This window comes from Strigops habroptila, chromosome Z, assembly GCF_004027225.2.
Source record: "Strigops habroptila isolate Jane chromosome Z, bStrHab1.2.pri, whole genome shotgun sequence".
NCBI lineage: Eukaryota > Metazoa > Chordata > Aves > Psittaciformes > Psittacidae > Strigops > Strigops habroptila.
The window spans coordinates 38,692,086-38,705,750 of record NC_044302.2 but is presented as its reverse complement, the minus strand read 5'-3'; the positions used below and the strand labels follow the sequence as shown (position 1 = coordinate 38,705,750).

Genomic DNA, 13,665 nt, shown 5'->3' with positions numbered 1-13,665 from the left:
AGTCTGAACAGCAGCAGCTTTCCCAGGCTCAGCGAGAACGAAGGGTGGGAAAGAAATAAACTAGAAACATGGTGGGGGGAATGGCAGAAACAGCTATCAGGGGCACCCGTTATGTTCACAAGCAAGGGTGCTCTTGGTGGCAGCGTGACACCTGACAGTGGGGGCGTTTCTGACATTAGAGAGAAGTTTAGGTGACATAAGCACTTAGTGTAAGTATTTCGTCTTAAATGCACGGGACACCATATACATGCGATATGCATAAGAGGTTATAGTTCTCGTCTAGTTTTTCATACAGTGTAGGAAAGAAACTGGAAAAAATACTCACTGATACGTGAGCTCAGCAACTGAGTAGCGGGGAGGAAAACGCCTTTTTTAAAGCAAGGTGGAAAGAAAAAGTCGCTAGAGATGAGAAGTTTCTTGCCACAGGTTGCACCTCTCGCTCTGTGCTGTAACCGAGGACGGAGAGCAGGAGAGAGCCCCGCTGGTGCTCGAGGGAATAAGGTCTGAGGAGGGAGAAGTGCTAGGGTGGTGAGTACCCTCATCTGTGTTGGGACCTCCTGGGGAAGATCTCGGGTAGCCAGGGCGAGCGGGATGCAAGTTCATCCCAGGAGTTACGAGGTAAGTGAAGTAGGTGGGACAGCACCAGGACGGCGAAACGGGCCGGGGAGGTCTCAGAAACCCACCTTAGCCCCCGAGGGGTAAGCGGCCAGTGAGGAGAGGCCGCGGCTCCCGGGGGCCGGGCAGGGTGCGAGCCGCTTCTGGCTTGGGCAGGGAGCTCCGACCCGGCGCTGGGGACGTTCCGCCGGGATAAAAGCCCGGCTCTTCCCGGGGCACCGTGCTCTGGGAGCTGAGGAGGGAGAGAGAGGGAGAAAGGGAGAGAGGGAGAGAGAGAGAGGGGGGAGGGAGGGACGGACCGAGGGAGGGAGAGAGAGAAGAGGAGGGAGGGAGAGGGGGAGGGAAGGAAGGAGGAGGGAAGGAAAGAAAGGGACACCTTTAAAAGTTGAGCAAGGAACAAAGTGGGGGAAGTTGCCAAAAATAGGGCTCTGCATTCAGGCTCGCTGGTAACTTCCCGCTCCCTCCCCTCCTTCCCGTACACACCACACACACTTGTATTTTGCGCTGTCGTAAAACCCACGTGTCTCTCCCGGAGTCTGCCAGAGCCGAGCCAGGAGCCCGGCGCGACTGCGATGCGCAGCCACGGCAGAGGGAGCCCGGCGGCGCGGAGCTAGCCGGTCCCCGCACCCGGGGGAGGGTCACCCCGCTTCCCCGCGGACAAAGACCGGGAGAGACTCTCCTCTTAGCCCTCCTCCCGCTGGACGGCTCCTGGGACTGCCTGCACCGCCGCACGCGCACGGCGCAGCACCGCTCCGCCGCACCCTTCTCAGGTAAGGCAGCTCCGGGCCGAGGCGACCAGGCAGGGCCGGTCCGGGCCCCTCCGCCCCGCCCGGCACAGCTCGGTACAGCCGGGCCGCGGCGGGTACCTCCTCCCGGGCCGGGCGCTGCCGGGCGGTGTCCTCCTCCTGCAAGCGCTGCTGTGGAACGCAGAGAGAAAAGACTCTCGCGTGTGTGCGTGGGGATGAAGTTTCCTTCTCCTCCCTGTTGCCAACTTTGAGAGTCGTTTGCTCCCGCGGGCGGAGGGAAAGGGATGAAAGCGAAAGGCTGCGTGCAGCCGTTCTGCCGCGGGAAAGCCCTGCCGCGTCTCCCGCCTGTCCGGTCCGGAGGCTCTTCAGGCCGAGGCTTTCTCCTCCAGAGCCCGGCACGGGCCGGGAAGCGGGGGCGGTCCCGCCGCCGACCTCGAGCTGCCGGCGTGCCCTAGTGCGGAGATCGGCGAGGACTCTGCCGGGCCGGGGCGGGGCGGGGGTCTCACGTCCGCTGTCCCCTTCCTCTCTGCTCCGCAGATAGCGCGATGCTGAAGCCCGGCGACCCCGGCGGATCCGCGTTCCTGAAGGTGGATCCCGCCTATCTGCAGCACTGGCAGCAGCTTTTCCCGCAGAGCAGCCAGCTCAAGAGCAGCGGGGCCCTCGTTCAGCTCCAGCAGCCCGAGAGAGCCGAGCCCTCGGCTGACAGCCTCCGCCAGCGCCCGGCCTCCCTCTCCTCCGCCTCCTCTTCTTCTGCCTCGTCCACTCCGTCTTCCTCCTCCACCTCCTCCTGTGTCGCCGCGGCGGCCGCTTCCCTGGCCGGCCTGACCTCGCTGCCTGTAACCCAGCTGCCGGTCTTCGGGCCCCTGCAGAGCTCCGAGCCCCCGGTCGGGGGAGCGCCCGCTCCCCTACAGAGCAAGGACGCGTGCGGGGCCGGCAGCGGCGGCAGCAAATGCGGCGAGCGCGCTGCCACCCTGTTCCGGTGCACGGCCGAGGAGCTGGACTACTACCTGTACGGGCAGCAGCGCATGGACATCATCCCCTTGAACCAGCACACCAGTGACCCCAACAACCGTACGTATCATACTCCTTCCCGCAGTCCCCGACCCCCACCCTCTGCCTCTCCCCGCATCGGGACAACCCAGGGACGCTCCAGGCTGGGGGTCCGGAGTGGGTACCGTAACCGCTCTCAGCATGAGGAGCATCTTCAGCCCTGCCCTCCGCACCTTTGAGCTGCTTTTGCGTGGTTCCCAGCGCTTTCAGGAGGCGGGCGGTAGCCCCTCGGTAATATCTGCTCTTGCCTGAGACCCAGGTCATTCCCTGGAAGGCACGCTTCACCGGGAAGGCGGCTCTGGGGTGGGTTTCTTTCGAAGGACTGCTTAGGAAAGTGAATTCAGAAATTATTCAGAGCGACTTGCTAAGCAGCTGGTCCTTTCTCGCCTTGCTTGTCGCACTCCGCTCCTGCCTGGCAAGCCCGGGCTTCCCTGAACACCCGGAAATCAATTACTACTCCGAGCTGGGCAGGGGAAAAGTTACAGTTTTCATCAGATGGACTAGGGCAAAGTTTTCCTCCCTCTTATCGCGGAGTATCGTTTCCCTTTCAGACCCCGTTAACATCTCGCTGGTTTTAGTCTTCACCCCTACCGAAAAGCATGACATGGTCATTTAATAAGAAAAGCTGTTTTTCTAGGGAGAAAAAAAAAAAGGTCGCATGCCTGAGTGTGAGAATTCATTTAGGACTTGGCTGTTAGAAAACGTTTAATACTGCCGTTGCCAGTTACAGAGTTGTGGGTTGGTTTTTTTTGGGGGGGGGCACCCCTCTTATTAAACGTCTGTATCGACTAGAGGTTAGTGATTTTAGAAATTGGTTCTGTCTTTTGTTTCTGTATCTGTTGATACTACACAACCGAGAAACTTCACGGTGTGAAAATAACTAGATGAACTATATTAATTCTTCAGATTTATTGCTAACATTCAGAGCACACGGATCTGTCCCCCGTTAAAACACTGAAACATGGCTTCAGCGTGTGCACTTTTAACCACTGCTTCAAACACCCCCTTTTATCCCAAGGTTTCTTAAAATTCTTTATTTTTTGTTGTCCTCCCCTCTTCACCTCCCCGGAATGTCTGTTTGAGGAAGGCTGTTGAGCAGACAAACGATACCCCAAACCAGCGACCCGTGAGCACATGCCCGAGCAAAACGGTGATTCGTTTAATTTAGTTTCAGATGCAGAGTTTGTTTTGAAAGTTTCCATGAAACTGTGTTGCGTAGTAATTAAACTGCGTGGATGCTAGCATAGTCTTACTCACTCTCCGTATGTCTTCAAGAGCGAAAGGAAAGTTGACTCGGAGTTTGGTGGGGATTTTTCCGCCTTCTTAACATTGCAAATCATTCTGTATTGGAGAAGGACTTTGTTTTTAGCCACTTCCTCGTACCTCGTTTTACCCTCTAGTGGAGCGTGTTAGTGTATTTTCTACTCTGGGGTGCAGAAAACTTGATCTCAGAAATTGCATGCACTTAATGGAATCTGAAATGCATTATTAATCGCCAACCGAACCGTTCAGACAATCCATGTTTTACTTCTCGGAGCAGCTCTGTAAATCTGCAAGACAAAGGTTTTTAAAAAGAGAAAGAAAGATAGAAAAGTGATTGGGGGGGGGGGGGGTTGTGTTTTCAAGAAGTGAGGGGAATAATAGCACGCCGCAGAGTCGCAGGCGACACTGGCTTAGTTTCTTGCTCAGCGCGATATTAAAAGTGGCTGCGAGAAAGCAGCGGGGTCAGTCGCAGAAGGGACCCTTGTGAACGGCGTCAGGGCGGGCCGGGGCAGTGCTCGCTGTCTGAAGGACGGGCAGGGTGTTGGCGGCACGGCCCCCCTTTTTCTTCTGCAGCGAGATCTAAAATTTCTTACCACTGAACTTGTTTACAGGCGACTTTCGCACCAGCGGTAATTAGCTGTCTCTGAGCAAAACTTTTAATGCGAGTGTTTCAAGCTTCTGGCACCAGGTGCGTTTGCTTTGGGCAGATCGTTCTGAAACAGAGAAAAAGCCGGCTGTGCGTGAGAAAGGAGAGCGGGAATCGCGGTCCTTGCCGTGCCCCCATACCCTCCTCACTCGCTTGCTCAAAGGCTGCAGGGCATCGGCCTGGCCACCCCTGCGGGACTCCGCGAGTGTCTCGGGAGTCATGCAGGGGGTCCAGGCCAGGCGGAATTTTCAGCCACCTCGACTCCGTCGCGCACCGGAGGTCCCCATTGGCGGGACAGGCGGTCGGGGTTGCGGGTGAGGTGAGGAGCGATCGACTTTAGTTTGAGTTACACTTTCCCGCTGCACTTCCAGCCCCGGGCAGCCCCACCGACACTGCGGAGCGGACGGGCCGGGCGCGGGCGGGTGGGGGCTCTCCCAAGCCTGGCACAGGACCGCCGCGGTGACCGACGGGGCGCAGGCCCTGCCCGACTGCTGTCGGCCGGTTTGGGGTTGGAGGCGGGCCCCCGGCTGCTGCCTGCTCCTCGAGTTTTAATTGCGGATGTACCACCTTCGCGAGCCAAGCGAACGGCCCGTTCCCCCTTCTTTCCCAAATGCTCCCCATCCCCGAGCACCCATCTTTTTCTCCGGGGCAAACCGCGTCCCCCGCTGCGGGACCCACCCGCCGGACTCACCCGGTGCCTCCCGGGGTAGAGGCGGGGGGGGGGGCGGCGGTGCCTCCGCTCCGGGAGATCCCGTGGGGAGGCGTTGTTCCGGGCTGTCCGCCCTCCGCAGGCCCCGCTCTCCGCGCCCGGCTCGGCCCGGCGCCGTGCGGCCGCCGTGGGAAGATGGATGGGCGGTGGTTTCCCCATAGACGCACGCCTCGATCGTCGAATATCAATGAGTACTGCACGGTCTTGGGCTAGGGAGGGGGCCAAGGAGCTACGGGTTAAGTGTATGTAATTGTTTTAAATTGAAAGGGATTTAGTTAGGGAAAAAATAAAAACAAAAACAACAAGCAAGAAACAACCCCCTAATTAGAGCCCTGCAGTCTTTACTTCCAGGGAAGTAAAGGGGATTATGTTAAAGCCCTGATAATGTGGCAGGCGGCTGGGGACCGTTCTCTTCCTGACTCCTGAATCTGGAAGGATGAGCGTATTCCTACGCTCTGGGGGAGGGGCGATGGAGCGGCCACGGAAGATCTCCCAGGGTGAGTTTGGAGGGTGCGGAGCTGGCTTAATCCTGTGAGGGTTTGAGGTTTGCCCCTCGCTGCTGGGGAGAAGCTTTCACGATGAGGAGTCCTCCACTCCTCTGCCTTCACTGGGAAGCGCCAACCTGCCACTGTAATAAATACGCTGTGTAGAGCTGAAGTGTCATGCAAGCAAGCAGTTTGCACGCCTCTTCCCATTCAATTTTCGGGGAGACGGTGTATACACACTTCCACGCTGTGAAGTGGATCGGTGTGGGGAATATTCGGATTTTTTATTTTTTTATTTTTTTCCCTCTAGACTGCTGGTAACCTGTATGATTTAGCTATTTTACATCATTAGTTACCCAGCACCATGAAACATACATTAGATTGAGGTTAGAGAAGGTGGTGACTGTTTATTTAGGGTGATAAAATGGTCCATCAGCAGTAATCTCCATCGATATGTGCCACCAGGAGATGAAGGATGAGGGGACAAGCCACAATTAATTGCCCTATAGTTCTGTAGGAGAGAGTGGAGCCGGTGCGGACTGAACTTCGATCTCCTCTCCCAGAGCCTATTCATCATCTCTACATTGTATATGGGGGTCTCTCAGGGGCAGGGGGTGGCAAGGTTTATCTACACACAATATTCTCCTACCCTTCTCATACCTGACACGGAAATTTAATTCATTCATCCCTTCAGTTGAAGGCAGGGAAAATCAAACCCGCCTCCCACAACCCGCCCCCCACTCGCCTCGCAAAATTAACCAGAAACCCGCTCCGCAGGCGAGACGGTCCCCCCAAGGCCCCGTGCCTCTTCCCGCCGCCGGGCGCCGAGCCGGGCCCTCGCACACAGGTGGTCGATGGAGCTGTCGCGGTGTGTCCCTGACCTCGACCGGGGGGACCAGACCGAGCCCCACCGCGGCTCTTGCGCCGGTGCGGGATCACGGCCCGGACAGGCGGCGGGGAGCGGCGGGGCAATGAGCGGGGTAAAAGCCCGGGGAGATGAGGGTCGGTCAGAGCCGGGCACTCGTACGGGTCGTGCCCGGCAGCCCTGCCGCCACCGCGGCCCTGCCCCTCGGCCCTGCCATCCGCAGCGAGTGCCGAGGATCAATAAACAAACAAACAAAAGGCACCCGAGGGGGAAAAGTGTATCTGTGTCTCGTCCCCCCTCCCTCGAAAGCCAGCCTCCAGCCAGGCAGTCTGTGAGAAACTGCGGTTAATTCTGCAGAAAGCGACTGGCGCCAGCTCGCCAGTGAGGAAACTGAGGCACGAGGGGCCCGTGATCCCTATGAAAGCTCCAGCCCTCGGGAAAAGAAAGCGAACTGTCTCACCCAGCCCAGCCTCTCCCTTAGCTGGGTACCCACGCCCAGCCAGGGATGCCGGGCCAGCCACAGTGATTTATACTTGCAAGTGAGTAATACTGTGTGAAATGATGGGCACTTACACTGGATACCTGCATGCTTGCAGTGAATTATGAAGCAAAGGGTCGGAGGCCACCCTTCATTAATACTGTCAAACTGCAGGTAACCAGTATAACTGCACCTCTGAAGCATATTATTCCTGCTACAAAAATGCATTTCTTTCATTTATTGTTACAGCTGGTTTGCTGGTTAAAACAGTATGTTGGACTCTCATGGACAAAACCTTTCTCCTCTCAGATTCTTTTAAAATATACAGTAGTGGCATTATGTAGGTTGGAGAGTGCTTAGAATTATATTTGGGGGGCAACGACATGTACTTTCCCTTTTGCTTAGGTTTAGTACTTTTGAGTGTATTCACATGGAGTTATATGCTGGTGTTGCACTGTGTTCATTTTTATGGAGGCAAATATATGATAACATATTGCATTCCTCCCAAAAGAGCCATACCAAACAGCTCCACTAGGAAAACCTTTAATTTTTTCCTTGCTTCTTCCTTGCCTTAATCCTCCTGTCTACGGAGCGTGAAGGTACCAAGTGAGAAACTGATCTACTTCCAAAGAGTCTGACTGCATCTGGGCCTGCAATGGAGCATTCCCACTCACCTTACCTTCTATGTCTCCTGATTTTATCAGGAGACACTCTGCTCTGGCTGCAGTCTCCCATGCTTTTTCCATTTTCAGCAAATCCTTCTATTTTCTCACATTTCCTGCTTTTTCTTGTCTTGATTTGTGGCTTGACTGATGCTACATTACAGTCAGTGGAAGTACTCATTTCAGCGGTCCTTGGAGGAGGCCTGTACTCACACAGCTGCTCTCTGAGACCAAAAGAGGAGGAAGGGCACAGTACATCTCTTCTTGTTGCCCTCTGTGGCAGTCCTCCGGAAAGCCTACCCTTGTCCCACCTTGTCCTTTCCACCACCTATGTAGGTCTTAAAGGTTGCCATACAGTTTGAAGACTCTAGTGATGTCAGTGGGCCTACAGTGCTCTCCATCTCAAAACCCCATTCTTTTCCACGTATTGCTAGCAAGCTGGTGCACTGTATCACATCCTGCTTTGCAATACCCACAAAGATGTTGTTGATCCTTTCTGTGAGGCAGGGTAGTGTGCAGGTCTTGAAGTTCTCTCTTTTTTCTCTTGTCTGATTAAGGACTTCCTTCCCTAGTCCTCTCTGAGGCAGAGGAATCCACTACTTAGAGCAATGGTCTTTAAATGGGTAGTTTAACGTTACTGAAAGTATGCTTGGGCCAAAGCCTTCCACGCATCATTACAGAGAAGTTAGTCACTGGAGAGGGAAAGATGCATGGTAACTTTTTACTCAAGGCATGATAAAATGTGGCAGTAGGGCTTCCACCTCTTATAATATTTATGAGAATTTTTAAAAATTTTATTTGTATGATTACATAAAATCTAAAGATTGTTATACGAAGCATGCAACTAAGAAGAATTTCAGTACTGCCTAGTACTAAAGACAGACTCCTTCCCTTTTCAACAAGCCGTAAGCCAAAACAGTTTCAGAAGATGTCCCATTTTCCAAATTTTCAGCTTTGGCAGGACAAAGGGAAAGGAACACAGCAGGAGATCAGATACTGTGGCTGCCAAGCATTAAGACATTACCAGTGGTTTCGGATAGTGGAAAATAAATATCACATGTGTGAGTTTCTGTAAGGGTAAATGACAGTGACAGAGGGTTTGATTACACTCCTCATCAATTTCTTAATTTCTTTTCCTTGGAAAGGTAGAAATAAAATGTTTTATCCATATTCATGCACACATAATGTCAGGAAAAAGTGAAGAAATCCTTGTTCTAGGCAGGTACTAAAAATTGGGTGCATGAAAAGTTATGCATGTTATCCTGGTGGCAGGATGCAGGAAATTGACTCCGAACTTGCCCGAGTGGAGTCGTGAAGAAGCCTTAGCATGTGTAACGTAAGTTGCTACAGAGACACAGCATCTCCAAGAAAGCCATTAATAATCAGGCAGTAGTGATGAGAGTTGCACATCCAGAAGTTGGTCAAAGGGTGCAAACAGGTCAGGTTCAAGGGCCTGCCCTGGGTGCTAGTTGACATCATGGTTAGATACCCTCTCTTTAAGTCCTCAGTTTTCCTGGCAGATGATACATGGTAAGATGCCAGATTTGTTTAAAGTGTACTCACATGCCAATCTGTTTGGGGTTGGAGGGTTTTTGTTTTTTTTTCTTATTTGAGTACCTTTCTGTATGATCTCCAGTGCCAAAATCCAGTGGAGCCCCTGAGATCTTTGGATAAGCCAAAACCACAGCATTTCTTGATGATGGGTTTCAAAGAGGAAAGAAAAGATATCGTGGTGATACCTCACTTTTCAAACTAACTGTGGAAATAACAGCAACAACAAAAAAAGCTGTCACGTACCTACTGCCTTTTATTAATCATGCCTGGGAATGGCTGTAGGAATATCTGCTGCATAATTTTTCTCAGGACTAGCCGGAAACCTCTTCCGTGGTGTCCTGCAAATCTCATCCTCAGCCGCCTCTAATTAAAATGGCTGATTGAACAAAACCCCTCATTTTGTGACAGGGATTATATTTTTAAGGAAAGACTATAACCCTCCAGTCAAAAGGTATTTTTTTGGCCACTATAAGGAGCGTCCCCACCAAGGGACTTTGCCCTGCAGCTTCTCTGGCACTGCAGTGCCACAAGGCTCGGCCTCATCACTGCCTTCCTGCCCTTGCGAGTATCATAGGCAGGCTTTCTTCTGCAGGGGCAGCCACCAGAGTGAAGCACAACTTGGGGCTTGCTTTCTGTCTGCCAAGATGTGTAATCGATGTTACGGGTGGAGAACTTGAACAGCTGAGCGCCGAGCAGGGACACATGCAAGACTCGAAGATGTAATGATTTCAAGGGAAATTAGCTTCTACAATATTTCCATATTGCTGAATGCATAATTTTTTTAAGGTACTATTTAACAGAAGATGATGTGAAACACTGCTTTGAAAGTGTTTCTGAAATTGGAGAATGCGAACAGAGACCATATTTTGAAAATGCAGCTTTTGTTGTCCTTTAGCAGCTTTTACTGAATGGAGAGGAAGGTTTTCCTTAGAAGGCTTTGTAGGAAATGAGTCTACATAATATAGAGTATATCCACCTTGAAAGGAAGAGCAGCTGAGTCAGTACTCCTGAGAATTGAAACTGTGGTTGCAGGCAATCTAGCAAGTCTAGATCTGTGGCTTAGACCAAGAAGCTCCAGCTTCTGTAGTGAATACTGTGCTTTATTTTTATAAGAATCAGTGTAGATTGTATAAAACTATTAGAGGAAAGATCTAGGACTTGCTGCATGAGTACTATGGCATAGTTATTGGTTTTCCTTTGTACTTCTGGAATAAATTTATGTGAAAACAAACCTTAACTGTGCTACAAAATTGAAACGGGCTGAAGACGCTAACTTATTTCAATAGATTTATTGTTGTGTTAACTCAGCATACCTCCAGAGAAATGGGTTTCCTGAGTGTGAAATGTTGTCCTGGAAGTTGTACATTCATGGCACGTGCAGTAGAGTGCAGTGGAAACATTTAACCAACATTTTCTTTGCTCAGAAAAGAAAAATGTCAGTAGGATCTTCCCAAAATAGAGAAACATCCGTTATTAAGAGCAGATAAGGAAATCAACATTTTTACAAAAGTGTCTTTTTTGTGGGAGCTGCTCACAAAACCAGACATGCTGGTTTTGTTCTTAGAGCCAGCTATGCGTAACAGGCAAAGAACATGCATTCCCATTCAATACAAAATTTTCAAATGTGTGCTAGGAATCAGTAATGATTTAATTTAAAGATCAGATTTGACTACAAGAAAGTAAATGTCTATCCATGCTCTGATACGTCATTCATGAGGCTCTGTGTATTTTATTTTCAAAAGAAACAGGCATGCACACACATGCAAAAAGTAGAGTGAACATTCATTTAAAAGAAGGGTGGAATTAAATCCTGCTTCGCTTAAACCACTGGGCTGAACTGTGGTAAAGCAAATGAAGGAGACTTGTAAGGCATTATGACTGTGTTTTAAAATGTCTCATGGAAACACACTGGAACGGTTTAAATAGGCTATTTATATTAGTCAGAAAATTAATCTTAAAGAACTGTGTTAAATTAATATCGTCAGGTCTGTGAACACACCAGGCTCGCAAAATGTCTGCAGGCTTACTGCGCAGCCCTTGGAATCTCTATTCAGGGCTTTGGTGAGATTAGGAAAGCTGTGCTAAGCAACATGCAGAAGGGCACCGTGTGTCTGAGCACTGAGTTGCCATGCAGTGATAGGAAAAGTAGAGGTATCTGCATGATCTTGCCTGTGGTAGTGACTATGGTGGTGGCCAGCAGCACCATACTGATGCTGTTTTCCCCTCTTTGTCCCGCAGGATGTGACATGTGTGCTGATAACCGCAACGGCGAGTGCCCCATGCATGGGCCTCTCCACTCCCTGCGGCGCCTGGTGGGCACCAGCAGTGCTGCTGCAGCAGCCCCTCCACCAGAGATCCCAGAGTGGCTCCGGGACCTGCCCCGGGAGGTGTGCCTGTGCACCAGCACTGTGCCTGGCCTGGCCTATGGCATCTGTGCGGCTCAGCGGATCCAGCAAGGCACCTGGATTGGGCCCTTCCAGGGAGTCCTGCTCTTGCCAGAGAAGATTCAAGCAGGAGCCATCAGGAACACTCAGCATCTCTGGGAAGTAAGTTATCAGCTTTCCTTCCTCATCAAATTTGATTGTTTTGAAGTAGACATTGAATGTAATTGTATGTAGCACTAGCACCATTCACTAGCTGTGAAAAAAAACAACACAATTTAAGTAAGCCAACCCAGCAGATTTGAAAATGCAGCCAGTGCAACCAAAGCCTTGCTGCACTAGAGGTAGTCATTAAAAAACAGTGGTGCCTCAGAGCTCCATGTGGTTTGCATAGGAGGAGCAGGTTGTCACAGGTGCTGTAATGTGGAATAGAGAGACATGGTCAGAGAATTCTGAAGGCTACAACACCTAGTGCTGTTTATCTTTCGACCTGCATAACAAGAGCTGGCAGAACCCTTAGGTCACAATACTAGCTGTACCATCTCAGGCTGAGTAGTATGTGTGGGTAGAGATGGAGTATTGCACCATCCCTATGGCCTATGGACAACCCACAAAAGCTGCCGAAACAAGCGCAGGAGCCTGTTCTGCAGCCCTGCTGTTTGCACAGTGAAGGTGTTAGTGCTTGTTCAAAATTCAGTTCAAATCCAGTCCTGCACCAGCTGTGCACTTCCCTAATGATGCTTTAGATGCTTTTATGTGAAAGCCACTTTCTGCTCTCTGAAAACGTAGGGGTTTTTATACACTTGTTACCATGTTAGAGATTGTAACAGTGATAATTGATATGAAAACATTCAGTCAGTGATAGTTTGGTTTATTTTGCGATGAACAGTGACTGTGGTTTGGCAGAACAGGTCATAAACCCATTTTGTATCCCTTTGGCCGTACAGGGACATCCATGGCGGTTACTGTTCATGACCGTGTACATTTTCTTCAGTGAAACACAGGAGTTTTTGCTTAGGTATAGTTTGTACGCAGATGCTAACAACAGCATCTTGTGATAAGTTAATTTAGAAAGAAAAGACAGTATATGCTCATTTTACACACAGATCTGATAATTAATAGAGAACACGTATAATCCCAGTGTGTGTCAGTGTTTCTTATTTGTAGAAACAGCCTACTGTCTACTTAGTCTTTCGCCAGTTATTTCTTCTCTGCTTTGTGCTGGAAGGTGTAATTTCTTAGTTCTGCTTAGTCCTGTGTAACTGCAGCTTCTGCTCACCTCAAGACTAACTGCTACGGAGAGTCAGTAGAAGTGTGCTTGTAGATCTGCAGGTGATATTTACTCATCTAGACCAAATATGAATCTTCAGAATATAAGGGAAAGTTCTTGCTGATTAGAAACCCGCAAAGGAGTCTGTGAAGATGCAAAAAGTGTTTTTGTTGTCTTCAGTGGGTATATTGTAAAAGTGAATGGATTTTTAACAGATACTTGGTGTTGTGGAGCCAGCATATTGCGTATAGCGCTTGTTCAGAGGAAACCTGTGAATATTTGTCAGCTCTTTGGGACTGATCACCTCTTTTAATAATTACGTTCTATCTTTGTGTACTATCTGTATGACTTTTTTCTATGAGTAAGAGCTCCTATGCATTTTCTATATGCAAGCAAATAGTAAATAACCCATCAGAGTCTTTGTCTGAAAGTATTTACCCCAAAAAGTCATTGCGGCAAAAGGATTTTCACATTAAGGAGTAAAAGATCAGTCTCAGAACACACCTAAATGTACCCAGTAAAACTGGATGAATTACAATCATTGGGAGTTTTGTTGCTGCCTTCACTGGGGATGGAAATTCTCTTGTATAGCAGATATAAATAAATCAGACTTACATTTGTTCCTACCAAAGCCCCTTGATTATAATGAGAACATTTTGAGATATGTTATTAATCAAATATTTCTTTTATGGTACACTATATAATGGTCTTGGAGGGTTTATTTTCATTAAGAGGGGTTTTGTGGTCCAGACTACACTAATTAACAGAATATAAAATAATTAAATAGGCTTGCCAGATCATCAAGTTACATAAAACGTTGAAATTTAGCAAGAATAAATGGAGTTAGAGAATTTTACATTATCCTCAAATATTTACTTTTTTTTTTTTTTTTTTTAGTTATGGATCAGTTTTATGCAGTTAAGTTGCAAATGATGATATCT

The 13,665-nt window shown here is 49.7% G+C and overlaps 1 protein-coding gene and 1 long non-coding RNA gene across 2 annotated transcripts in view; one reads left to right on the top strand and one right to left on the bottom strand.

Annotated features, from left to right (window-relative positions):
- The first annotated feature begins 1,906 nt into the window (after positions 1-1,906).
- Positions 1,907-13,665, top strand: part of PRDM6 (PR/SET domain 6) — a 71,835-nt gene continuing 60,076 nt past the window's right edge. The window contains exons 1-2 of the mRNA XM_030512749.1: positions 1,907-2,432; positions 11,312-11,619. Of these exons, the coding sequence (XP_030368609.1) occupies positions 1,907-2,432; positions 11,312-11,619 (834 nt within the window). The remainder of the gene's footprint in view (positions 2,433-11,311; positions 11,620-13,665) is intronic.
- LOC115619844 lies at positions 3,306-4,388 on the bottom strand. The gene is made up of 2 exons (XR_003995134.1): positions 4,268-4,388; positions 3,306-3,961 (listed from the first exon to the last, which is right to left on the bottom strand). It is a non-coding gene; the product is annotated as an uncharacterized LOC115619844 (long non-coding RNA).